Below are 27243 nucleotides of genomic sequence, written 5' to 3' on the forward strand. Positions count from 1 at the left end.
ATTTCAATTAAGTTTGCAATCAATGTTGTGATTGTTGGTGTATGATTGGTGTTAGATTATTTTCAGATGGTGCTGCAAACTAAATGTAAATCGTACTATGGGTATTATGACTTGCGAGTATAGGAGGGTTTCTGTTTCCATTTAAAGTGACTTAAACAAAGGATTTATTTTTGTTTCGGTAGAAGAATAACGAATCGTAGGTTACAGTTACATACGTTATCTAAAACCATAAACATGAACATGCTTATGAAACCCACAGGTTAGTAGGTTACATGAGATATAAGCTTATGAAGTTAGGAGCTGCAAGAATTATAGCCATATAGGGGAACACCCCATTACAGTATTACACATACTGACATGCTTAAATCTAGAAATGTTATCATACTTTATACATTTTGTCATCCTATATCCCCGCGTTCCTGGCTTGTATATCAACTTCTTCCTGAAACCAGTCAATCTGCTTCTATCAATTTCCGAATTCTACTAACCACACGGCAATTAGAAGAGATGGTTCAGCCACCCACAAACCTGAAACCAAACCCGGGAACTAAGATGAGTTAGATGGTTGCCTTGTTGGGTTGAGTTAAACAAATGGTGCTATGTGTGACATTACTCAACCCTGAAAGAGTCTAAAGTTCTACGCCTTTTATGCATCACCAAACCCAATTTGCCAAGCAGCGCGCCTTTGAATCTCACCACGGAGTGTAAGTAGCTCCAATTTATGTATCATGATCTGCAATACCTAGTTGATCTTGGACAAGCTTTGGCGAGAGATGAACTCTGCCATCTCCCTCCCAGGACTTTCGTTTGGTTCATTAACTTTAAATTTGGTTTTTGGGTGGTAAACTCAAGAAGATCTCAAGTTGTGAAGCCAAAGAGTATTTGACTTTCTGCTGAAGTATAATGAGGTTAATAAGTACTAACTTCCCTACTTGAGAGAGATCAGTAAGAACTCCATGTTTTGATTTTTGCTGAAATATTGAAAATCTCCATTTTAAACATGTACATTTAATGCCTTTTGTTTTTCCAGACTTCACAACAGATTTATTCAAATAATCACTACCCTTGCAGGAATGAATCTACAAGAAATAAGTGGTCATAAAGTGAAATCAATCGGAGAAAATATGAGATACTAAACGAAAACATGACCTTGATCGTCTCTTTTTATTCATATATATCGATAATTGTAGTAGCAGGAAGCATAATTCCAATTACAGTCAAATTCGTTATGGATTCCCCTGGTAAAAGGATATCCTATTGTAGTTTTCCCTTACATGTAAACAACATAAAAAAGACTGGCATTGTAGATCAAAACCTCACCACCGACGATCAAGTACCCAATTCTGTGAACAGGTCCAAGATATTGGTTTTGAGGCAAGCCTACAATGCACAAAACAACGACACAAGCATAGCATAAAGACACCATTAACTGAGACGATCAACTCAGAAGCGGTTCATTTCTTCTTCAGGGCGGCCTTGGTAACCTTGGCACCAGTTGGATCCTTCTTCTCGACACTCTTGATGACACCAACAGCAACAGTCTGCCTCATGTCCCTCACAGCAAAACGACCAAGGGGTGGGTACTCTGCGAAAGTCTCCACCACCATTGGCTTAGTGGGAACCATTTTCACAATACCAGCATCAGCATTCTTCAAGAACTTAGGGTCCTTCTCGATCTCCTTACCAGACCGCCTATCAATCTTGCTCAGAAGCTCAGAAAACTTAACAGCAATGTGACAGGTGTGGCAGTCCAGCACTGGGCTGTAACCATTTCCGATCTGTGCAGGGTGGTTCATGATGATGACCTGGGCAGTAAAGTTAGCTGCCTCCTTAGCAGGGTCATTCTTTGAGTCTGAAGCCACGTATCCACGCTTGATTTCCTTGATAGAAACATTCTTGACATTGAAACCAACATTGTCACCGGGAAGAGCCTCTGGAAGGGACTCGTGGTGCATCTCAACTGATTTAACTTCAGTAGTCAGTCCAGTAGGACCGAAGGTAACAAGCATACCGGGCTTCAAAACACCAGTTTCAACACGTCCAACCGGTACAGTTCCAATACCTCCAATCTTGTAGACATCCTGGAGTGGAAGACGGAGGGGCTTGTCTGAGGGTCTCTTTGGCTCATTGATCAAGTCAAGGGCCTCAAGGAGGGTTGGTCCCTTGTACCAGTCAAGGTTGGTGGACCTCTCAATCATGTTGTCACCCTCAAACCCAGAAATGGGAACAAATGGGACTTTGACTGGGTTGTAACCAACCCTCTTGAGGTACGACGAGACTTCCTTAACGATTTCATCATACCTAGACTTCGAGTACTTGGGTGTAGTGGCGTCCATCTGTTGTAGGAAAGAAACCAAGAGTCAGAACAGATAATTCCAGAACCAAAGGACATGATTAAGTTGTACTATATTCACACGATTCTAACTAGATTTCACTGGCTATATTTCTCCTTACATTTATAAACCCAAAGACGGTCAAATATAAGTTTGTGAAAAGTGCACAAAATCAATATGGTACATCTAACAAAAAGGCAGGAAGTGTCAACGTAATATAAATGGTAAAATCTTATACCTTGTTACAGCAGCAAATCATTTGCCTGACACCAAGAGTGAAGGCAAGAAGGGCATGCTCACGGGTCTGACCATCCTTGGAAATACCAGCCTCAAAACCTCCATTGATGGAGTCAATAATGAGGATAGCACAATCAGCCTGGGAAGTACCAGTAATCATGTTCTTGATAAAGTCTCTGTGTCCTGGGGCATCAATAACAGTGCAGTAGTACTTGTTGGTCTCAAACTTCCACAACGCAATATCAATGGTAATACCACGCTCACGCTCTGCCTTTAGTTTGTCAAGAACCCAGGCATACTTGAAGGACCTCTTGTTCATCTCAGCAGCTTCCTTCTCGAATCTCTCGATCACACGCTTGTCAATACCACCAAGCTTATAGATCAAATGACCAGTAGTGGTTGACTTACCAGAGTCAACATGGCCAATGACCACCAAGCTGATGTGAATCTTCTCCTTACCCATTATGACTTGTCAATTGTTAAACTGCAATAAGAGAACAATGATTTAGCCAGAATACAAAGATGTCACAAAAATCTAAGAAAAAAGAGGAAAAACATCTACTTCATGATATTAGAACAACTCAGATAAATTTGTAAAGTTAGGTAAATTTAAGAAGTATTTAGGTAAAATTTTACTACCTCCTTGTAACATTTGTTCAATCAACGTAACAATTAATTCCGTATAGACATAGTACATAACAAGCTACACAAGTCACAACCAAGGTCCAAACCATATGCTTAAGCATCAAATAAACTAAATTAACTAAATAAAAAAATGAATTCCAAGATTAAATCACACATACAGCCAATTTCATGATACTTCGCATCCGTAGAAATTTATAACTCAGATAAATTTGTAGTCCTTAATCCTTGTACTCCGTAGTATATTCTATAACTATAAAAGGCCTAAACCATCTATTGCAACAAGGCCAACAACAACAAATTAAAGTACAAACCCATAGCTTTATCCCAATCATATTAATGCCAATCGTATTATACAAGGTGCACCGTGTAATGAGACCGATGGATGTAAAAATACCCTTTATCTGTCCATTTGGTAGCCGGTAATAAATGATGGTAATAAGAATAATAACATCTTAATGCCAAGGTAATAAATTTTATCTCAAACCTGTGTTTTTTCTTCGTAAATTTGCATTTCTACCCAATACATTAGACAATTATGAAAGGACTAGCATTATCATGGATTCATTCTCATTGACACTGGTTATGACCAGCTACCAAACAGGTAGTTAGTGCACGGAATAACTTTCACTTGGTAATATATAAATCAAAACACAGTCTACTATCAACAATTCTTCAAACTGAAATCGCAAGTAAAACCTATAACGAATTAACTAAATGACGATTGAATAAAGCATACGAAAATGATAAAGGTCGCAACATGCGACCTCTAAGCCGTGTCACAATGATGACATGACATGCTTATGTGTCATGATTTAAATTAGAAATTTAAATATTTAACTTATATAACCTATTATACATGTTACATAAAAAAGCAAGAAAATCTTAATATTTTAATTTGTTTCCTTTTTTAGATCGACTATTTTATTTACATAATTTGTAAAAATATTGCATTGATAGTAAAAATATTATGATGGCGCCTATATATACCAATTAAACTACGACACGTAAGATTGCGACAACTAAATGTTGTCGCAACTTGCGACCTTTATTATCACCCGCAAGCATAAACAGATTAAAATCAACTGAAAAGTACTAATAGGCGAGATTAAATTGAACAACAAATGAAAATCGTGAGAATGAAACACTAAAAAATGAGAAAATTGACAGAAATAAGGAGATAAAGCGAGGCAAGTAGCAGGAAATGGACCTTATACAATGCAGAGAAGGGAGAAATTGAAGGATTCAAAAAGAAGGGATGGTGGAAATGGTGATTATATAGTGCGGAGCAGAGTTGAGCAGAAGTAGTCTCTTCAGAATACAGTTTGATCATTTTCAATTTGATTCAATGTTATTAGTTGGCCTCTTGGCCCCACTGCGACTCCGTCGTTTTCGAGGATAGAATACTTGGAGTTCAAGTTCACCCAACAATTGCCCCTTTTTCCTTAGAATACTTGGAGTCCAAGTACTTTTTTTTTTTTTTTTAGTGTACCCAATTAGTATAGTACCCGTGCGATACACGATTTATGATATGAATGTTAAATTTGTATATCTAAACTACAGTTAAAGACAATTATCATTAACATAAAGGTTATAGATAGGTTATAGATCATATTTTTATTTAAACTATAATGGATAGGTCAGTTACTGTCCCATTCAATGTCTTATTTATTTAAAAATTTGAAAAAAAAATAAGAGTACGTAAATAATTTACTTTCTTCCCCTTTCATCACATGTTTCAAGCATATAGTGTTTTTATTTGCTCGTTACTTCAATAGTCATATCAAGTTAATACTCCCCCATCATCTGAATCATTACCCCGATCATTTAACACCTTTCCTCACCATATACTTTAATCAGTTAGAGATAACTTTGAATCAGGGTAGGGCTGGTCCCTAAATTATCGTATCCTCTTCCCGACACCGCGATAGGAATGATACTCATACCCGTCCTAATCAAACTTACAGCACAAACAAGCTTTATTGAACAAAGTAAACATATTGCTAACTCCTATGCATACTGGATAAAACATGATAAATTTTGATGAAAATAGAAGAAAAATATATCACCAGCTTCGCCCTTATCTGCAGCATATGTCATCCAAATCAGTCATCCATTGCACAAAACCCAATTCAATTCAGAAACATAGGCGCTAGCGGCAATTTTTCTAGGTATAACAAAAAAGTTGTGGAAGGAGAGAACGTACACCTGTACCATAAGCTCCCATTACAAGGGTGGGTAACAGTATCATTTGCGATGAAGAGATGAATGTGCTAGGGTTATCACTGTTTTTGGGAGACGAACCAAATGAAAACCTTTACAGTGTATGTTGGCATAACAATTGACAATCCTACTCTTTCTTATTGATTCAATTCTTAAATTTATGTTTTTCACATGATGGCTCTTTCGGCTTCCTCAAAGGTGAAGGAATCCGATCCACTCAGCTCCTCTAGTTCTAAAGATATAACAATAAAATGCGCTAAATCTGACAATCAGAAAGAGGTATAAATAAAAGCAGAAGGCCAATGTAGAAACCAAAGCAAATACACAACCAGGAAGAGAAAAACAAAAAATATTGACATATTGAAAGAATATTATAATTTATTTTTTACCGTGATGAAATCGAACGCTTTTGTCTCTTCTTTCGGTGCATTCATTGTAACAGTAGATGATTGACCAGGCATGTTTGCATTGAATATATCAGGTAGAGCGGAAACATCTGCTGCGAAAGTTCCAGCAGCATTACCACCAGCAAGATTATTGGGATTCATGTTGCCTATAGATTGTAAATTGGCCATAGCTGCCATGAACTGCTGCTGAGCAAGGTACCCGTTCATGGCACCATAATTCAAGCAATTCAAACAAATACCCACAAAACCAATTCCCAAAACAGCACGAACCAATCAAATCAACACACACAAAAAAACACAAATCAAATACCCATCAAATGAAACCCCAAATCAAATCACAAACACATACCCAGATACCCAAATTTCATGTAGATGAACAATTAAATACCAAAAAATAGAAATTAATCATTGATTAATAATTATAACAGATAGATAAGCCATGTGAATAAAATGATCTAAGCAAAAGATTTTTTAAAATAATACTATCAGCGCTATAGATTTGCTTTTGCGCCTTTTCCTTGGAAGCTTTTCTCTTCTTAGCACCCGATGGCATGATAATTTCTAGCAGAATTTGAACATATAAACATTTATTTTGGAGGGCTGCCCAGACAATCCCCTTGATTGGCAAGTTAAGCATATCAAGTGGCAATATTGTAAATAGAAGCATTAGAAAATGAAGCTAAAATAAAATAAAAGGCAAAATAAAAAAAGTTAAGAAAACGACGGTGAAGATGCAGTTAGCTACAAAGTACAAAAGAAGGAGAACAATGGTGGGAGTATTGGAAAGAATTGGTAGGTTGTTTACGATGTTGGTGAGTAGATCGTCATCTTCCTCCAACAAAAAACTAGGTATGTGAGATGGTCGAAGGCTTTGGCCGATTCAAGTAATTGTTAGGATATTTGCGGCGTTCTGAAATAACAATTGTGGACAATTGTATAATAGTTGGGATAGATTGTATATTAGTTGAGATAGATTGTATATTATAGAGAGAAACTGTATAAAGCAAAGTTGTGACAATACTCAATATGTTGTTAGTACGTAAATGAGAGAAAAAAAGTAAGAGATGTGAGAGAGAAACAAACGCGAGAGATGAGAGAGCCATGGATGAAATAGACGAGAGAGGGTCCAGAAAATTAGAAACCATTGATGATATAAACGAGAGAGGTGAGAGAAACTCAGAAAAGCATAAACCATGGATGAAAAATAGATAAGAAAGATAGACAATTTGATAAAAACGCGTTAACTCCGTGAAATTTGATTTTCCTTTGCAATTCCCCTTCTACCCATAATTTCTTGTTTATTACAACTCTGCCACTTGATTGGCTTGTTTTGCCATTCAAGGAGATTATTTGGAAATTTCTCTTTATTTTGCATTCATTTTTACTAAAAAAAAGAGAAATTTGAGGATGATTCTAGAAATTGACAATTGAGGCAAAATGGAGAGAAAATTTACCAGTATATTAATCAATATATTAAAAGGAAGATCGAGAAAGTAGTAGTCGTTGCTTGAATCCATGCATGAATCAGTCTCCCATGGATGATGGAGGATTCGAGGAGAGGGGCGAAAAAATCAGGTGAAGTACGAATGAGAGGAGAGAGAGAGAAACGACCAGTGTAGGGTGAAATAACGCGGATGGTAAAGGAAACGAATTATTTTATGTTACTGTAGATAAGCTACAGTGTTCTCATTCCCACTTTTAAAGGTTAAAGATTATATGATTAATATGTTAACTTGATCAAAATATTCGATACGTTTATTAGAGCATCCACAATGGTAAGCTAATTTGACAATTAGCTTATTATTCCACATAAGATTTCAAGCTATTTTATTGTCTAGCTAATTTGGGCCCCAATAGCTAGCAACTAGCTTGTTATTTAAATTTATTCAACTTGTCCACTTGTCAATTAATTATTTGGCACTTTTGAGAGCTAGTTGTCAAGCAAATTAGCTTGTTTAAGCTAATTTGCTTGGCCAAGCTAATTTATTATTTTTACTCCAATGGTCTAGCTATTAGCTCTTAAAGCATCTCAAATGGTTGTAGCTAGGGCCAAACTAATTTATTATTTTCATTCCGAGTAGTATTCCACATGAATTTATAAAAGTTTCAAGCTAATAGCTAATTTGCTTGACAACTAGCTACCAAATGTTGCCAATTAATTAATTGACAAGTGGGCCAAATGAGACCAATTTAAATAACAAGCTAGTTGCTAGCCATTGGAGCAAAAATTAGCTAGACAATGAAATAACTTGAAATCTTATGTGGCATAACAAGCTAATTGTCAAATTAGTTTACCATTGAAGATGCTCTTAGGATATTTTGACCAAATTATTATGTAAATATTTTTCGTCTCCGCGACCAAACCGGTGCGGTCGAGTCCGGTTTTATGTAGTTCCGATGCGGTATGGATCAACTTTTGAACACCCACCCGAAACTTTGCATTTGGTACTACCCGGGTGCGCGGCCCGCACCATTTCAAAAATACATGACCTAATTATTTGCCGAAAGCCTGATAACCAGGTCATTTTTCCCATTCGCCCTTCAGTATAAATAGCGTCGCCCCTCTTCTAAACCCTAGCTTCAGCTACATTTTCTCCACATCTTCCTTCTCCTCTCACTGCGGCTAGGTTTTGTTGCCGAAGCTCTCCAAAGGTCGACTCTCTCTCCTTCTCTCTTTTCGCTATTTCGATTAGTTAGAAATGATTGTTTTTCATTTGATAATCTGCGATGTTCATGTATTTGATTCGAATGTTAGTATATTGAAATTCTCGGTTGTTATATTCGGATGTTAGTAATTTATATAGAAATTCTCGGTTGTTATTTCATGAATGTCGATCGATCGTCATGGGATTTGTTGTTTTTAATATTTTGACCCGATTTATTCTGTTTAGGTATGAAAATTCTGATTTGCGTTGGATAAATTCGTATGTATTTGATTCTTTTCTCTGTTCACGATGTATACGAATGAGAAATTAGTTTCTGATGATTTGAGCTTTAATTAATTAATTGCATGATTTATGCATGAACTTTAGTGTTCTCTGATGATTCAAGCTTTAATTGATGCATCTGATTTCTCAATCTTGTATTTGGCTTGTGATCTGTCGGGTTTGTTAATAGATTCCGGTTTAAATCAGTAATAGTTGTAGTTTTTTTTAAAGACAATACACGTTTATATTTATGAAATGTATCGCAACTTAAATGTTAAATTGTTGTTTAATACGGATTAATGCATTAAGGACATCATGAATTAAGTGCTGGTAGTAGAGTAGCTAACTCGATTTCCGAGTAGTATTCTACCTACCTTTAATTGTTATAAGTTTAAACATATATTGGTCAGGATAGCTCAGTTGGTAGAGCAGAGGACAAATTGTCCTTGACTCACCAGTTCAATTCTGGTTCCTGACATTGTTCTTTTTGAGGGCAAACTTTTGCTATAATTCTGCTGATTTTGTAAAGTTTTGTGATTGATCTATATTATATATATATATATATATCCCAGTCTTGTATTTATTGATTGGTAATTTTAGTTTGGTTGTAATTATGTTTGTATGTGATCACTCTATCCGAATTGCTCGTTTAATTCTGCTGTTTCACACAATTTTGGATATTGTATTTTTGAGAGTATGATGGTTGGATACAATTTGTTCATTATTATTGATGCTGATTGATATTTTCTGTTTGTAGTTTACTTGAGATAAGATCATGGGTAAGGAAAAGATTCATATCAGTTTGGTGGTCATTGGTCATGTCGATTCTGGAAAGTCAACCACTACTGGTCACTTGATCTACAAGCTTGGAGGTATTGACAAGCGTGTGATTGAGAGGTTTGAGAAGGAAGCTGCTGAGATGAACAAAAGGTCCTTCAAGTATGCATGGGTTCTTGACAAACTAAAGGCTGAGCGTGAACGTGGTATTACCATTGATATTGCCTTGTGGAAGTTTGAGACCAACAAGTACTACTGCACTGTGATTGATGCCCCAGGACACAGAGACTTTATCAAGAACATGATTACTGGTACCTCTCAGGCTGATTGTGCTATCCTCATTATTGACTCCACCACTGGAGGTTTTGAGGCTGGTATCTCTAAGGATGGTCAGACCCGTGAGCATGCTCTTCTTGCCTTCACCCTTGGTGTCAAGCAGATGATCTGTTGTTGTAACAAGGTATAAAATTAATCTGTTTTCAGTAATTTAAGTTATTTGTTGTGTGAGGTTGTTGAGTTTCTACTGTTTAGGTTATCCTGATTCTGCCTTGTTTATTGTAACAGATGGATGCCACCACTCCCAAATACTCAAAGGGAAGGTACGAGGAAATTGTCAAGGAAGTTTCCTCATACCTGAAGAAGGTTGGTTACAACCCAGACAAAATCGCCTTCGTTCCCATTTCCGGGTTTGAGGGTGACAACATGATTGAGAGGTCAACCAACCTTGACTGGTACAAGGGACCAACCCTTCTTGAGGCTCTTGACTTGATCAACGAGCCAAAGAGGCCCTCAGACAAGCCCCTTCGTCTTCCGCTTCAGGATGTTTACAAGATTGGAGGTATTGGAACTGTGCCAGTGGGACGTGTTGAAACTGGTGTGTTGAAGCCTGGTATGCTTGTTACCTTCGGTCCTACTGGATTGACCACTGAAGTTAAGTCAGTTGAGATGCACCACGAGTCCCTTCCAGAGGCTCTTCCTGGTGACAATGTTGGTTTCAATGTCAAGAATGTTGCTGTCAAGGATATCAAGCGTGGATACGTTGCATCTGACTCCAAGAATGACCCTGCTAAGGAGGCAGCCAACTTCATTGCTCAGGTCATCATCATGAACCACCCTGGTCAGATTGGAAACGGATACGCCCCAGTGTTGGACTGTCACACCTCTCACATTGCTGTCAAGTTCGCCGAACTTGTGACCAAGATTGACAGGCGTTCTGGAAAGGAGCTTGAGAAGGAGCCCAAGTTTTTGAAGAATGGTGATGCTGGTATGGTAAAGATGATTCCCACCAAGCCAATGGTGGTGGAGACATTCTCACAGTACCCACCCCTTGGTCGTTTTGCTGTGAGGGACATGAGACAAACCGTTGCTGTTGGTGTCATCAAGAGTGTCGAGAAGAAGGACCCAACTGGAGCCAAGGTCACCAAGGCTGCCCTCAAGAAGAAGTGAACAGTTTCAGCATCTGTTGAGGCATATGATTGCAGTTATGAGTTTTATTTGAACTTGTTTTCTATTGTCAATTGTCGTGTGGTTTCTTTAGACTTTTTTCTTTGTCTTTTGTCGTCAGTGTCCTCCGGCACTCTTTCTCAGAATTGGGTGCTGGATCGGCGGTGGCATGATTTTGGTCCGTGTTACCCTGTTTGAACTGCTTAGGGTTGATACTCTGCTGTTCTCGAATTAAAGAACTTTTTCAAGTATGACTTCCTTGTGTGCAAAATGATTTTTTCTTAATCTACAGAATATTGTGGTAAACACACATAGTGTTGCTGCATTTGTCTTGTAATTTAAGGATTTGTCTATTCTTAACCATCCACAACTACATGTTTTTAGTCAAATTGTTTTAATGGTGGTATGATGACTAAAATCTACCTTCGTGCTTCCATTACGTAAATCGGTGTTGTGGTTGGAAATGATTATATGGTGTCAATGTAGTGAATTCAATTCTTTTGAAATGCATGCACTTTGCTACCAGTGGGATGCTCAAACTGCAAGAACAACTCTTTAAACTAGAACCAAGTGAATTAATCCTACTATAAATTTGGATTGAACACGGGTTAATTTTCTGGTCCGAAATCTTTATAGTACGTTGGATCGGATAAGCTACGAAGTATTCTGAATCCTCAAATCCTTAATTATCCAATTAATTTGGATATCAAAGTATTTTGGATGCGATAACTTCATGTCTTCATCCTTTTCATAATATTTGCATCACCTGTCTTTTTTTACCATTTATGAATATTTGTAACACTTTTTATTTTGGCAAGAGACCAAGAGGTATGATGGGTAGGCCATCACCCCTCTTGCTGCTGAGCTCTATGCTATGAGGGAAGGGTACCTTATGGCAGTGTCATACGAAATTCAGAATCTGAAAATTGAAACAGATGCACAAGCTTTATTAACCATGTTAGGTTCTATGAATGAGAAGTATTATGAGGAGCTTAAGCTAGTGTTAACTGATGTGGCCAACCTTATGGGCAAGTTCAAATCTCTTGTGGTGAAACACACCCCTAGAGCCAATAACAAAGTGGCTCATGCTCTTGCACATTATGCGTTGGAAATGGCGGTTGGTCATAACTTCTTCCTCAATCTTCCTCCTTTTGTCAACATCGCATACCAAGGTGATTTGCAGAAAAGAGAAGGTTGCAGCAGGGTTCAAGCAACAACAATGTCATTGATTTGGAGGAAGATGCCTCTGAAGATCAGCACAGTCCAACCTTCACTACAGAAATAATGGTTGGAACAATCTCCACTACAGTCACAACCACGACGGCATGCCTCACTAGAGTTATACATGGTCCGGAGCAGTCACAAGACGAAGGTGAAGAAGGTGTTCAAGAGCAAGTAAAATAGCCAACTTAGGTGGATGCTCTCTCCCAAACTTTGATGTATTGATTGTCTTTTCACTTTACAAAGCTTGATGATGTTTTTGGTTTGTACATATTTTGGGACTTTAGAAGGGTTGGGCTTTATGGGTTGAAAATCGGGGAGGCAAGTTTTTTGTTTTTACCCCGATGTTGTAATCGAACCTTCTATATTTAGTTTAATATAATCTCATTTATGCGTTTAAAAAAATATTTTTAGAGAGGCCAACTTAGCGGCTCATGCAATGGCTCATCTTAGCCCACTCGAGTTCTCTACGAGGGTGTGGGTAGGGTGCGCAATTTAGAAGGTGAACCATGGTGCACATAGAGCATGATGCACCTTAAGAACACTAATATATAATTGAAAGAACACCTGGTTACGAGGACATGAGTTTTTTTTTTTTAATTTAGGTTTTTAATAAATAGTAAAATAATATATTATTTTTATAACAAAAAAGTGAAATATTACATCGCATGTTCTTTTGCCGTACCGTCATGTTCTTTTGGTTATGCACATATGTTCTTTAGTTGCATCATGCTCTATTTGCACCACGGTCCATAGTCCACGGATTGGGTAGGGTGTTGTCCATGAAGGCTTGAAGATGTATTGCTTCTGATGATTGTTCTTTTGCTAATGAAAGCTAGTGGCTGAGGCCGTTTACTCAACAAAAAAAAAAAAATTTAGTTTATTCATTTCCTTTAAAATTAACACTCCTCCAAAAATTATATGTACGGTCAACTGTTACGAGTACTCACTAGTAGAAAAAACCTCAAGTGCTTGGGGTAAAATGCCATCAAGTGCTGGTGATTACGCCCCTATCACTTGAGGGTGAAGCACTTTGTAATATTTCAAGTGCTTGGGGATGACCCCAAGCACTTAACATGTTAAGTGCTTGGGGTTCCAGAAACCCCAAGCACTTGACATGTTAAGTGCTTGGGGTTTACGAAAAACCCCAAGCACTTAACTTGGGATTTATGGAATACCCCAAGCACTTGACATGTTAAGTGCTTGGGGTTTAAGGAAAGCCCCAAGCACTTGACTTATAAAGTGCTTGGGGTTTTCCAAAACACCCAAGCACTTGATATTAACAATATTTTTTTAAATAAAACCTGATACTATAAAGTGCTTGGGGTGTTAAAGAAAATACCCCAAGCACATAATATTCAATTTTTTTTTTTTTTTTGTAAATTTTGCCAGGCCCGTACCACTTTAGCACAATATGTTGTAGGCTTGTAGCTATAAAACCTGTACCTACACCAAAAAACCTCATTCAACCACAACATATATACTATACACCAATAAACATGCCCTTAGCTCATCCATACACCGTTCAAAAACACAAGTGAAAAAAAAAATCAAAACAAATATCAAACAACGGGTTAAAACATATTGTATCTAAATTGATTATTGGAAAAAGGTTGCTAACTACAGTATTAGATTCATTATAATGCTAAAAACGTGAACAATCAAAGACATTCATTAGTAATAAATCATGCCAACTTGTCTCGAACACATTTTATTTCATCAGTCGTGAAGGAACGCTCCATTCGTTTGTTCATGAATTCCTATAATCAAATCCAACAAAAAAAACACGTAATAAATTAGTAAGAGAAATGAATATTGTAAAATATAATATAGACATTATTTTAAAACAATAATTGAGTTATATGAACAATTTTGACTTAAATGGCTGTTTTCGATTCGAACTCTTAACTACTGAACCTAAATATTTATTCCAAACCATTTACACGTTTAATAAACTTAATATTAGGATGATAAGATTCATTCTCATCTACTTTGGTTAACTTATTCACATTTAAGGCTCGGTTGAACGTTATAGGACATATTTTGACTATAGTTGTTCTTTTCGCTCCCAACTCTCAAGTAATGAACCTAAATACTTATTCTAAGCCCTTTACATATTAAATACACTTAATATTAGGATGATAAGACTCATTCTCATCTACTTTGGTCAAGTTATGCAATTTAAGACTCGTTTGATCGTTATATGTCATATTTTGACTATAATTGTTATTTTCGTTCCCAACTCTCAACTAATGAAGCTAAATAGGTATTATAAGCCATTTACATGTTCAATATACTTAATATTAGGATGCTAAGACTCATTCTCATCTACTTTGGTCAAATTATGCAATTTAAGGCTCGTTTGATCGTTATATGTCATACTTTGACAATAATTGTTGTTTTCGCTCCCACCTCTCAACTAAGGAAACTAAATAGGTATTCTAAGCCCTTTACATGTTTATTATTAGGATGATAAGACTCATTCTCAGCTACTTTAGTCAACTTATGCACATTTAAGGCTCGCTTGATAGTTACATGACATATTTTGACTATAATAGTCGTTTACGCTCCCAACTCTCAACTAATGAACCTAAATTAGTTATCTAAACCCTTTACACGTTTAATATAATTAGTATTAGGTTGATAAAACTCATTCTCATTTACTATGGTCAATTTATGCACATTTATGGCTCGTTTGATCGTTATAGGACATATTTTGACTATAATGGTTGTTTTCGCTCCCAACTACTAATGAAGCTAAAAAGGTATTCTAAACCCTTTAAATGTTTAATATACTTAGTATTATGTTAATAACACTCATTCTCATATACTTTGGTCAAGTTATGCACATCTACGGCTCGTTTGATCGTTATATAACTTATCTTGACTATAATGGTCGTTTTCGCTCCCAACTCTCAACTAATGAAGCTAAATATGTATTATAAACTCTTTACATGTTTAATATACTTAGTATTAGGTTTCTAAGACTCATTCTTATCTACGTTGGTAATGTTATGCACATTTAAGTCTTGTTTGATTGTTAAAGGACATATTTTGATTATAATAGTTGTTTTTGCTCCCAACTCTCAACTAATGAAGCTAAATAGGCATTTTAAACCCTTTACATGTTTAATATGCTTAGTATTATTTTTATAAGACTCATTTAAATCTATATCGGTCAAGTTATGCACATTTAAGGCTCGTTTGATCGTTATAGGACATATTTTGACTATAATGGTTGTTTTCGCTCTCAACTCTCAACTAATGAAGCTAAATAAGTATTCTAAAATCTAAACACTTTAAATGTATAATATACTTGGTATTGTGTTAATAAGAATCATTCACTAATGAACCTACATAGGTATTCTAAACCTTTTACATGTTTAATATACTAAATATTATGTTTCTAAGACTCACTCCTAGTTTTGTCAAGTTATGCACATTTAAGGCTCGTTTGATCGTTATACCTAAACCCTAAACAACACTAAATACACACTTAAGTTACAGTCTAGCAAGCATGCACCCGATATTGATTCAACAAAATTACCTGGAGGAGTACCTAGGTGAAGCTACTTTAAGATCAACCACACTAAATATAAAGATCCAGAACTACAGCAATTTAATAATGGTTCACACTATCTTGTCAAAAACTTTGACACAACTGTTATCAGGTAATAACATATCATGGACAAAAGATAGGCTAGGAGTTAAATAACAATAAACAAAAGCAAGGCCTATACGTAACCGTGTGCTATCTTTATGCCACAAACATTTGTAAACTATGACCAACATTTAGTCACCATAATATAAGAGGACAAAATTACAAAGTAAACCAGTTAATAGTCATCTTTCTTCAACCAGTATTCAAAAAACTATAAAAGGCCAATCTTTTTTAAACATAAATCACTTCATCCATGTTCTTTTCATGCATGGCCCCAGATGAGCTACAGAGAACTCGACAACCAAACATCATTTGTTTTAAAAGGAGCAAGGCAAGTCTCCCGGAAATCAAGCAGCAAGGCGTAAGTCACATACAATAAATAAAAGAGCATATAACTGCATATAAAGACAGAAAAAGACTTCTTCTAAATTAAACAACGAATTAATCGATCCTGGCCCATAAAAATAAATTTGTAGTTTTGTTTTGATGCAGTTATGCACATATCTAACTACATAAAGGCAGAGTGCAGGATTCTTCAGCCATACGAACACACTGTTGGACATCCTCAAAAAGGAAGACTGAATGATCAACTAGAGTTGCAAGAATTACCTTCAGTTGACATAGTAGAATCTCTTACAGCGGTTTAACTGGTCATGTTTATGTTCTTCCTGTGCAACAGATTCTGCATCGTCTTCTTTCAGTCTAATACTCTAATCCTGGCAGCCTGGCGATTAGCACGGGGATCCTTTCCCATGATCCCAACAGCACCAGGAAATCCATCCAGAACGCTGAAATGTGAACCATGGATACCAATCACTAAATCAAGAAAATCATAGCAATCAACGAAGAGCAGACTACCACCCAAGTTGACCAGAATAACAGTCAAACAATTCAAACTAATCTGACAACTTACCAAAAATAGGACGGACTTGGCCTGCGATATCATACATTAAAACTAGGGTTTGGTGGTTTCACGCTCCTTTGTTTGTGTTTCTAAAAAATAACAATTGTCCCACTTTGTGCAGATTGATCAGAATTGAGAAATGAGAAATCTAAGAACAAAGACATGCTACTATAGATGATTTAGCTTAGGGAATTCAAGAGCCACCATTCTCAAGGCATTCCCTGTTTCACCAATGAATTTGTAACAATAAGCTCAAACCATCAACAGCGACAACGGCAAGTGCCAAAAGAAATGGATGGAAGATGTATTTCTTAACACATGGTTCTAATGATAGGACCATACCTTAGTAATTCAAAGTATAGATAAATTTGTGAAACACACCCTCAATTTTTTGGCATACATTCTAACAAGTTGAGGCAACTACTAAAAAATGCAATGATCAATATATCTACTACAAAATGGGAATAAATACATAAAAAAACAACAATATATGTTCAAGGATCTACTTATTCAAGAAAGTCGTTTGTCCAAATAAGACACAGTTTTTCCGTGAAGAATTAGGACGACAGAAATCCTAGTATACAACTAAGTGGAGATGAGCAAGATCCACAATTGAGAATTATTCCAGAGTTACAGAGTTATGTTTGATACATAAATTCATAGTAACAACCAGAGATTACTCCGCATGGAGATCAAATTTGACGTTACACCACATAATATGATGCTCATAGAGAGAAAGAATGAGTTTGGAGGAATTGTACTTGAGAGAGTGAGAGGGAAGATTAGAAATATAATCTGATGTTTGGAGAAATGTGGCCCCAATTAGTGATGCTTTGGGTAGGACAGGAGACAATTCTCAGGTCAATCATACATTTTCTAACATACAACTTAGGATTCCCACCTTGATGTATGTATCTGCTTTCAAATTAAAATCATGCACCTTTTCTCGGAATCCCCCAACTACACTCTTAATGAAAACAAATGCACATTACTTAGGCACAAACATTAGCTACCAGCAAGGTGTCAAGGAGTATGCAGCGAGTTACTTCGGTGCAAACATCAACTACTAGCAAGATGTCAAGGAGTATGTAGTGAAGTATACTGTGAAGTTAATGCCAACTGAAAGTAACGAAAAAAGGCTAAAAACTCTGAACTTTCAACAATATACAATCTGAAGCACAGTTAACACTATGGATGCTAATGACTTTGAGGTGGGACAAGGCGGAACTCAACTTTCCGGTGGACAAAAACAACGAATTTGCAATTTTATGAACTTACTGAACTTTATGAGGACCTTATATTTGCAATTTGCTGCCAATTAGGTATAACCTTTCATTGACCTAATTCATATTGATCAATATAGGAAGATTATCTAAACATCTTTAATTAAAAAATTACACTATTGGTTACAAAAAAGGAATACTCACTAATGTTCAAGTAAATCCTCTCGAGACAGTTCCGCATTTGCCAATTCAACTCATCTGTAACTTGAACTCCCTTTACAAGCTTATACTCACTAAGGTAGCCTTTCTGCAAGCTTTAATACGCCCTGCGACAGATAAAGGAGATGGACAAGTAAATATACAATCTTAGCACACAAAAAAGCCCCTTAGTCATAATTCATAATGCAACCTTCTAAACAAACAGGATAAGCATAAAATAACGGTAATAGTATTTATTTAATTCAAGTTTATATCTATATCATCATGTTGAAACACACCATGGGAGCAGCCAACTGAATTTCAGAAATGAAGAGAGCTGCTAGCTGACTTTCACAACCAGCCACCAACTCAACTTATGCACACTCGAGCAAAGCAGTTGCAGCTCAACAACTTTGTCAAGGCAAAACACAAGAAAGTAGGAACAGCAGATCAGCATGCAGCAACAACATTCCAGAATGCAGCAACAAACATCAAGCTAGAAAGCAGAATAGTAAAACTAAAACTGCACCTCAAAACCATCTCAGAACAACAACACAAAATAAAACAACATCAAGCCTAAATCAGAATAGCAGAATAGATCAAAAAGTAAAAAAAATAATAAGAAGAAGAAGAAGATCAGCAAAATAACAAAACAAGTGTCAAACTTCCATTCCGTAGAGGTCAACATATGTCAACTTATGTGAACTGCAAATTGTACCATGCAGAAACCACCAAATTTCAGCAATAAACTACCACAACAACGAAAACCAACAGACACACAGGCAACCGAAGTCAAAATCAATCATAAATATTAGCACATTAATTAGCACACAATAGTAAGCTTATACTAAGTGATCATCATGAAACTGACCAAACTAAGAAACATAAAAGGGAAGAACAACACAGAACTAGAAAGTCACTGAAGACAAACACAAAAAACCAACTGCCTAACACCACCAGCAGCAGGGCATAAACTACAATCGAACACACGGAAGAAGAGGCCAACAAAAAAAAAACAGCTGCAGCGAAGCCCACAACTACAGCCTGCAACCAACAGAGAAGCCCACAACTATAACTTGTGAATGGACAAACCAGAAAAAAAGAAACCAAAACCTGTAAAACTAAACACCAACAGGGTGGTGATAATTATTGCGTGTGTCAATGAGGGAACTAATCTCCATTGCAACTGCAAAAGGTATTAACATCTCCAAACAATGCTCACCACAACACTGATTCCACAACCATTAACAAAAACGCAAACCATCCAAGATTTAAAACCAACAACCATAATGAACAGCACAACCAGAAATAAGAAGGTAGAACAGCTAGCCAATTCTTTGTTTACTATATCAATCAGTCAATCACAAAATAACTTATAGCTGGTGGTTAATTCACAAAATAATTAACAAAATTGCAAAATTATTATTAAAATTAACTGGGGGTTAACAAAATTAACTGGTAGATTCACTCATTGGTACTTTTGAGGGATAATTATCAAATTTGCAGAACATAATTCACAAAATTGGTGAGAAATAACCTAGTGGTGGCCAGCGAGAGGAGTCAATCGACGGCGGCACTGCGCGCAGTAGAGGAGAGGAGATGAGGCGGTTGCGGGGAGGCTTCCAGCAGTAAGCTAGTCGGAGAAACACGGACGGCTTCCAGCAGTAAGAGACACGGCTCCAGTCGCGCATCAGGGGACAAACGCGTGTCGAGGAGATATGCAAGCCACGACACGGTGGTGCTTTGCAGGTGGGTCGTGTTGGTGGAGAAACGCGATGGGTGGTGTTGGGGAAGTTGAGGAGAAACGCGGGTGGGCGGTGTTGGGGCAGTAGGGGAGAAGGGGGGTGGGCGGTGTAAGGGGCAACAAGCAGCGAGAAGGAAGCAACCTCTGCCTTGTGAGATAAACAAAAGGCGGGGAATGAAAATTGGGAAGGGTGGGAATTTTTTCATTTGCAAATTAAAATCCTTAACCTAAGTGATGTGTGAAAATAGAGGGTTATGTGCTTGGGGTGAATTGTAAAACCCAAGCACTTGTAAAATTTGCAATCTTGTGCTTGGGTGAATAGAAAATCCCAAGCACTTATTCAAACTTTTTTTTTGGTTCAATTAAGTGCTTGGGGTTTCTCTAAAACCCAAGCACTTGGCTCAAAGCACTTGAGATTTTTTCTACTAGTGACTGTTAAATGAATGGGTATACGAATATTAAACAAAAAATAATTCGTTAATACTCCATCCGTTCTTATTTAGTTGATACAATTTTAAACGTTTGGCAATGCACATTTGTTATCGTTAAAAAAATTATAAAAAGTTCATGTATTGAATATATTTATTAAGATGATTTTAGGAGTGTATAAATAGTGCTCAATTAAAACGATGTCATCTAACTAAAAACGGACGATGCACATTTCGTGGCCTCTGGCAAATACAGAGTACTATACAATAAGTAACCCATGATTAATCCCTTAATACTCTTTTTTTAGTTCCCACTTTCTCACTAATCTACGGTAGTTTTTTTTTTTTTTTTTTTGACATAGGCTTAATTTGCATTAATAAAAACAAAGTTTACAACTACAACAACCTAACTTAATAGAGTCATTAAGACCCTTTACAAACATTACACAACAAACTAAAAACAAGTGACTAAACACCACACGAGTAGCAGGACCTTCGCTTGTGATCCCTTGATTGTTACCACGGCTTTGTTTACAACGCTCTTTAGAACTTAGCGAGCCAAAGCCACTTCCGCTAATGATTTCCTTATCGAAGATTGAGAGGCTGGGTTGGTAACCATTGAGAAGTTCCCTTGAACACTGTTGGACTTGGACAACAAAGAAAGGAACGGGAAAAGAGTAATGATACAAGCTGGTTGCAAACGACTTGTGAATTGCTCACAAGCCCAAAGAGTCACCAAAAGTGACTCGAAAAGCATGCTATGGTACCCTATAAGGGAAGCAGCATGAGTTTTTGAAAGCAATGAGAAACAATCTCATCGCTAACCTAAATTGAGAATTAACATATGTTAATCTCAATGAGCAACAAACAACCAAGACCCATGGACACCAAAACCCCATCCCACACACACCCCTTTTCCTTGACATAATTCCCAAAATCTCACTTCCAAGCACACTCATAAAGACAATAGTATCCTTTTTTAACCTCACATCTCCCCCACATTCCGACCAACAAACTTCGGAGGAGGGAAGGATACTAATTATCCAAACTTCCCTGGACCAATTAATAAACCCCAACACAACTCCATCATCAACCTTCCAACTTAGAAGATCCCACACAGGACCTCAAATCACAACCCACACTTTCGAAAACCATAACGGAAAACCACTTGCAACAATCATAGAGGGAATTAACATAAAAAACAAAGATCCTTAACACTACAACTACTACCCAAAAGTGACATCTAACACAATTCTTAACAAAAATAAACAACCACAACCAAAACAATTAATCACCCAATCACACAAACAGGAGGCACGCACACAAACCCCATAAACCACTATTTTGGCTAAAAATTATACCAAAACAGAAGCAAACTTCTAGTCTTTACCTTTACTATCAAGATCGGGGTTACCGAAACCGCAAGATAGCGACGACTAAGAAAGGCCTCCGTAGAATTAGCCAAAAAAACTTTAAAAACGGAACAGACAACCCAAAAGGTAACACAACCTACCCTAATTAGAAACCCTAACCCTAACCTTTACCTTTACCGGAGTGACTCACAACGGCGACGGTCGAGAAAGCTTTGGAAATAGGAAGCCCAAGGTCGGGAAAACTTTAACCTTTACTGTAGTTTCTTTGGCATGCAAATTAGTATAATTTTGTAATTTATTAAACTCTAATTACCGGTTTAGAAGTTCCGTTAAATACCGTTGGATAGAAGACTTGGAAATTGAATATTAGCGATACGGAAAAATAAGCATATATATATAGAGAGAAAATACCTTCGTTAAAAATATGACAAATTGTTTTTTACCACCTAAAAATATCCAAAATTTGTTTTTGACCACCTAAAAAAATAAAAAATATATTTTACTACCTAAATAAAATGTTGTGATTTACCATCTGAAAACGAAAAAATTAAAGAAACCTCTACATCAACGACAACCAAAAAAAAGAAAAAAAAATAGGGGTTAAGGTGAGGTCAGAGTATTCATCTGAATGGTTCGCGTGAGTTGTCTTCCAAAAAATACAATGAGAGTCAAAACTCAGCCAAAAACAAAATAATGGGGGCATTCCGAGAATTGAACTCGGGACCTCTCGCACCCTAAGCGAGAATCATACCACTAGACCAAATGCCCATTTTTGTTCTGTTTTCTGCAGATATGTTTGAAAAATACGATAATTGTACTACTGAAAGAAGCGACTAAAACCCTCTCTAAAGACCTCAGAAAAAGAGTTGTCTCCGATTTGCAGAGAGGAGAGAGAAATTTGGGCAAAAATGGCGAGAATTGGAGTTGCCTATTTGATCCGTTCTCAAGCAACTCAGCTCATTTCCAGAAACGTTTCTTCAGGTGCACATTTTTTTTCCCCATATAAACTTATGCCTTTTGCTTCAAATACTAGAAATGTCCTCAGTTTTTTTGAAAGTTTGGTTTGAATCCTATAAATTTCTTCGTAATACAGAAATCAGAACCTTTATGAAGTATCCAGTTCATTTTTTTTATATGAGATGTTGGATGTATCGTAGTTTTTATGTGGAAATGAATTAGGTTAGGTTAAGGGTGCTACAAATTGGAAGATAGTTTGAGTTTGTTTAATTTAATGCTTAAAGAACGATTAGCAATGATGGAAATGCTACTTTGAATTGTTACTGTGTGATATTGATATAGTTATGTAGTTACTTGTATAATTAGAAAATGGTGCAATTTCTCATTTTTTGGGGGTGTTGTCTAGCCCTTATTCTTCGGACTCGGATAGACATATTATTGGATTCCTAAAGCGAAATATTTGTGAGGTCTCTTAGACTTTTCATGGTTGAGAATAGATTTGAATGGAAAGGGAATTTAATTATAGCTTGGCATTGCTTAGGGTTTGAGGTAATTCGAAGACGAAATGTTTGTAGATGTGAGCGAGATGAATTCAGGAAGATTGCTTTTACAAAGATGTGTTTGTTGGGTTGAATCTAAAGCCCAAAAGAGAGTGGGAGGGGGGGGGGGGGGGGGGGACTGTATTAGGCCAAAGGGTTCTATTATGTGATTTCTGTCTTAATTTAGTAGATATGCTTTTGAAAATGATAACTGAGGATATTTTAATGACTATGTTGTGGTTGTTTATGTCAAGCCATACCTTGTTGGAAAGAGTTGAAGTTTGGTAAATGGTTTGGTGATCACTAAAGTCTGGAATTTGTTTTCTGCGGAGAATTTATTTTAGAGGAACTAGAATCAGTTTTTGTTCCCCAAATTGTGGGTCAACATTGAATGGAAATTGCTAATCTTCCATTTTGGGTGTTACTGTGTTAGATATATGATTAATTTTCATTCCATCCTGATTGGAATGTAAAGAGTAATTTATACTTCCCTTAATGTGCCTAGGTGAACCTTGTTTAGCATATGTTCACTTATTCTGGATATATCTCATAAACCATTGTTGATAGTTGAGGGGGTAAGCTCCTCTAACTTGGACCAGTTGCACTTATAAGCGCAACCTAAAACTTTGAACCAGTTGCATTTTTTGAGCTCTCTTCTTTGTGTGAGAATACTTGATGATTTAAATGAGTGAGAATATGAGGGCTAAGATCCTTTTATTGAGTGGAAGTTTAACTTGTTTGATCCTCTCATGATTGGCGGTCTATTGGACCCTTTTCAGTTCTCCTATTACTTTGTTGTAACATTCTTTGATTCTTTCTATTTTGTCATTCTCTTCATTCGTCTTTTACTTTACTGCTGGCTGTTGATGTAGGAAAGTCTTTGTAATCAACTTCGTTTGTTGGTTCTCATGTTGATTAGCCTTGCTGGATTACCATACTCTTCCTTTATTGACGGGAGACTTGAAGAATTAAAACGATGATAAAAATAATTTCTTTTTAGAGAGAAAGATTCATGCTCATCAAAGATGGCCTTCTTTATGCACTTACTTTTTGCACTTTTTCCAGGATCTTTTGAGGTGGTGAATTGGTGATAATTTTAATACTTAGACGTCTCTTCTAGGTAGTTTAACTAGTACATTTGATGGTTCAATATTGCCCTCTTCCCTGTTTCAAAACTAGCCCAAATGTGGTTGGTGGGGTGGGGGGGGGGGGGGGGGGATGTTCAGAAAAATGGGAGGTTGGATACCTAACTCTGGTAGAAGACTTCTTATTTTTTGTTGGACTTTGTTGTAGAGAGTGGAATAGACACAACGAAGATAATATACTTGTGTAGTAAATTGTAGGTGAACTGGAGCCAAACTGCATGCAGCTTTACCTCCACGTTAGCCAAAGAAATTCCTTATTTCGTTCTTTCCTTCCTGCTTCTTCCTTTACAAATTTGTAAGGATAAGTTCTCTTTTCGGTGATACTAGCTTTGACTGCCTCTAAAAGGCATGAGGTCCATAGATTTCAGACTTTGTTCACATACTTGGCTCACATACTTAGGGATGTGAGAAGAACCAGCTGGCCACAACAGATAAATAAGATTGAGACAGCAAATAAGAAAAGAACTGGAGGATTTTGATAAATGAATACTCAAGAACAGATTACAAAAGTAGTAGCTTGAGGCTACAAGTCTCCAAGTCAGTAGCTTTAGGCTACAAATCTCTATTCCTAACACCAAAATTCCATGCCTTTCTCTTTCCTATCTTCTTCTATTGATGCACTAGGGTTGTCCAGTACAGTGCCTTTAATTAATGTGCTCCTGCTCTTCTTTGTCTTCTAGTTGGTTAAAGGCTCTTCTCACCAGCCCCTGCTAGACTTGTGGTGTTGATGTGGGTGTTTACCCTACTTCTTGCATCTGTTGTAATGACAGTACAGTGCTCAGTGCTCTGGTGGTCCATGACACTTGATTTATTACAGGATGCTGTTAAATGTGAAAAGGTGTACATGATAGGGAGTAAGTGCGGGTTGATGTGGAGAGAAATGGAAAAGTTAATTTCAATTGCAAGTATAAACAGTTGTTTGGGACAACCCAAAATATTACAGTAAAACTGTAAAAGGATAGGAAGGAGTATATTGAATGCCCCCCTTGTTCAAAAGAAACATCTCCTGAGAATTTGCTCAGATATTGCTTTTTCGTTAAAGATTGTTGGAAATGATTTCCCAATTGCCTTTTAGCCACCCCTTTCTTTGGATTTTAAAGGTAAAAAAGGTCAATACTGTTGGCATCATAGAACAGAATGTCACGGAAGGGGGAAAATAGGCAAGTGTGGTCCAACCTAGGCCTAAGCATTTTGGCCTAACTGTCTCTCCATTTAAAAATTAGTGAATGTTATCAGTATATTATCAGAACTTTAGCCCTGTCCTGACTATGTATGCAATGAATCACCTGTTTTATTCGTAATAACATAGAAACTTGCTGTTCATGATGAGACAAAATAGATTGAGCTGCTTCAAAGATAATGTGTTGACTCTATATACTCATCTTTTTAATGGGTGCATACTTTGTTACTGATTAGCTCGAGATTATGAGAATTATTTGGATGCACATCATATCCGTGACATATTTTTGTGACAATCTTCCTACCATTGTAGGATATGTTTTATGCAAGTCTTTCTATAGTCTTTTTGGTATTTGGTGTTGCATATTCTCATTTGTTAATCCACCATTTTCAGGTTACAACAGCTTTAGGTCAGAAGCACCGAGATTATACCCAAACACCGAATTATATTGTAGCTCTTCTATTCTGACTACTATCCAGAAGAGGTGGGCTTCTCACAGCCCTAAAACACAAGATGAAAGCAAGATTAGCATTGGACCGCGTAAAGGGCTAGAAGCTGGTGAAGATGGCAAGGATATTGGGGTAGCCTATTATGGTCCGATCTCATCTACTATCAGGAAAGTCAAGCTCCTCTCTCTCTCCACCTGCTGTTTATCCGTATCTCTGGGTCCTGTGATAACCTTTATGACATCCCCTGAGATGAATGTGATATTGAAAGGTGGTGTTGCATCTACTGTTATGTTCCTAAGTGCTACTACCACTGCTGCCCTTCATTGGTTTGTGAGCCCTTACATTCATAAGATCAGGTGGCAACCCGGTTCTGATACCTTTGAGGCAGAAATGATGTCGTGGTTGGCTACCCCATTAACCAAGACTGTCAAATTCGCTGATATAAGGATTGCAGAGACCAACAGGCCATACGTGTCGTTCAAAGCTAATGAAACATTCTATTACGTGGATCCAGACCACTGTCCAAACAAAGCTTTGCTTGCTAAATTGACTCCCCACAAATCTGCTAATGAATCAGCCTTCAAGAACTTGTGATTGAAAACTGTCCCAACAGTGATTTTGCAGATTATTTTCTACGTAAGTTGGTTTCTTTGAGCAATACTTAGTCTACAATAACCTTTTAAGTGAGTTAAACATCGCCAAATCAGCGGTAAAGCATACTGTGTTGAGATTTTGGGATTTTATCATTGAATAAATGTGTTTGTATTCTTCAAGTTTTTTGTTTATATTGATGTATGATGCTTAAAAGTGCATGAAATTTCTCCGAATTTGCAATGAGCAGATGCAGATGCTATTCCATGAGAAAACATTAATAATTTTTATTTTATTTTTCGCTTTTATCCGTCCCTCCTTGAGTCCTTACTTGCCCTTTTGTCACTGCCCACACCGAAAAGTGGGCAAAGCTTAATACATCAACAGCATATGCTCATAAAATACATTACCAGATTATGATAGGGTGCTATGATACTATGAAGCAGACCAGAATCGGTAAAGACTGAGAAAGTCAAAACCCCCAATATATGAACTTCAAATTTCAATCCAGATATTAGGAAGCTTTAAGAATTAGAACTTGGTACATTTTGGTTTGCCGATGAAAGTTAGGAAAATATAATTGAGAATTAACCAGCACTTCCCCCCCCCTTCTTACTAACAGCATTGTTAAAAAGGTTAGA

At 36.9% G+C, this 27243-nt stretch overlaps 3 protein-coding genes, 1 long non-coding RNA gene and 1 other non-coding gene across 5 annotated transcripts; 2 read left to right on the forward strand and 3 right to left on the reverse strand.

Moving 5' to 3' along the window:
- Nucleotides 1-1139: 1139 nt before the first annotated feature.
- LOC110803206 (elongation factor 1-alpha) lies at nt 1140-4575 on the reverse strand. Its single transcript, XM_022008697.2, has 3 exons — nt 4423-4575; nt 2572-3054; nt 1140-2336 (listed from the first exon to the last, which is right to left on the reverse strand). The coding sequence occupies exons 2-3, from the start codon at nt 3031-3033 to the stop codon at nt 1455-1457; spliced, it is 1344 nt and encodes a 447-aa protein (XP_021864389.2). The 5' UTR covers nt 3034-3054; nt 4423-4575; the 3' UTR covers nt 1140-1454.
- Nucleotides 4576-8336: 3761 nt separating this feature from the next.
- On the forward strand, nt 8337-11243 carry LOC110803205 (elongation factor 1-alpha). The gene is made up of 3 exons (XM_022008696.2): nt 8337-8494; nt 9527-10006; nt 10111-11243. Exons 2-3 carry the CDS (start codon nt 9545-9547, stop codon nt 10990-10992), a joined length of 1344 nt encoding a protein of 447 aa, XP_021864388.1. The 5' UTR covers nt 8337-8494; nt 9527-9544; the 3' UTR covers nt 10993-11243.
- Nucleotides 11244-13782: 2539 nt separating this feature from the next.
- Nucleotides 13783-20114, reverse strand: LOC110803232 (uncharacterized). Its single transcript, XR_002537402.2, has 4 exons — nt 19734-20114; nt 18203-18324; nt 16481-16659; nt 13783-13970 (listed from the first exon to the last, which is right to left on the reverse strand). It is a non-coding gene; the product is annotated as an uncharacterized lncRNA (long non-coding RNA).
- A 2323-nt stretch (nt 20115-22437) lies between these two features.
- TRNAP-AGG (transfer RNA proline (anticodon AGG)) lies at nt 22438-22509 on the reverse strand. The gene has a single exon. It is a non-coding gene; the product is annotated as a tRNA-Pro (tRNA).
- A 32-nt stretch (nt 22510-22541) lies between these two features.
- Nucleotides 22542-26910, forward strand: LOC110803215 (uncharacterized). The gene is made up of 2 exons (XM_022008710.2): nt 22542-22722; nt 25956-26910. The coding sequence occupies exons 1-2, from the start codon at nt 22650-22652 to the stop codon at nt 26603-26605; spliced, it is 723 nt and encodes a 240-aa protein (XP_021864402.1). The 5' UTR covers nt 22542-22649; the 3' UTR covers nt 26606-26910.
- The last annotated feature ends 333 nt before the right edge of the window (nt 26911-27243 follow it).

Source organism: Spinacia oleracea, chromosome 1, assembly GCF_020520425.1.
Source record: "Spinacia oleracea cultivar Varoflay chromosome 1, BTI_SOV_V1, whole genome shotgun sequence".
In the NCBI taxonomy this organism is placed as follows: Eukaryota; Viridiplantae; Streptophyta; class Magnoliopsida; order Caryophyllales; family Amaranthaceae; genus Spinacia; species Spinacia oleracea.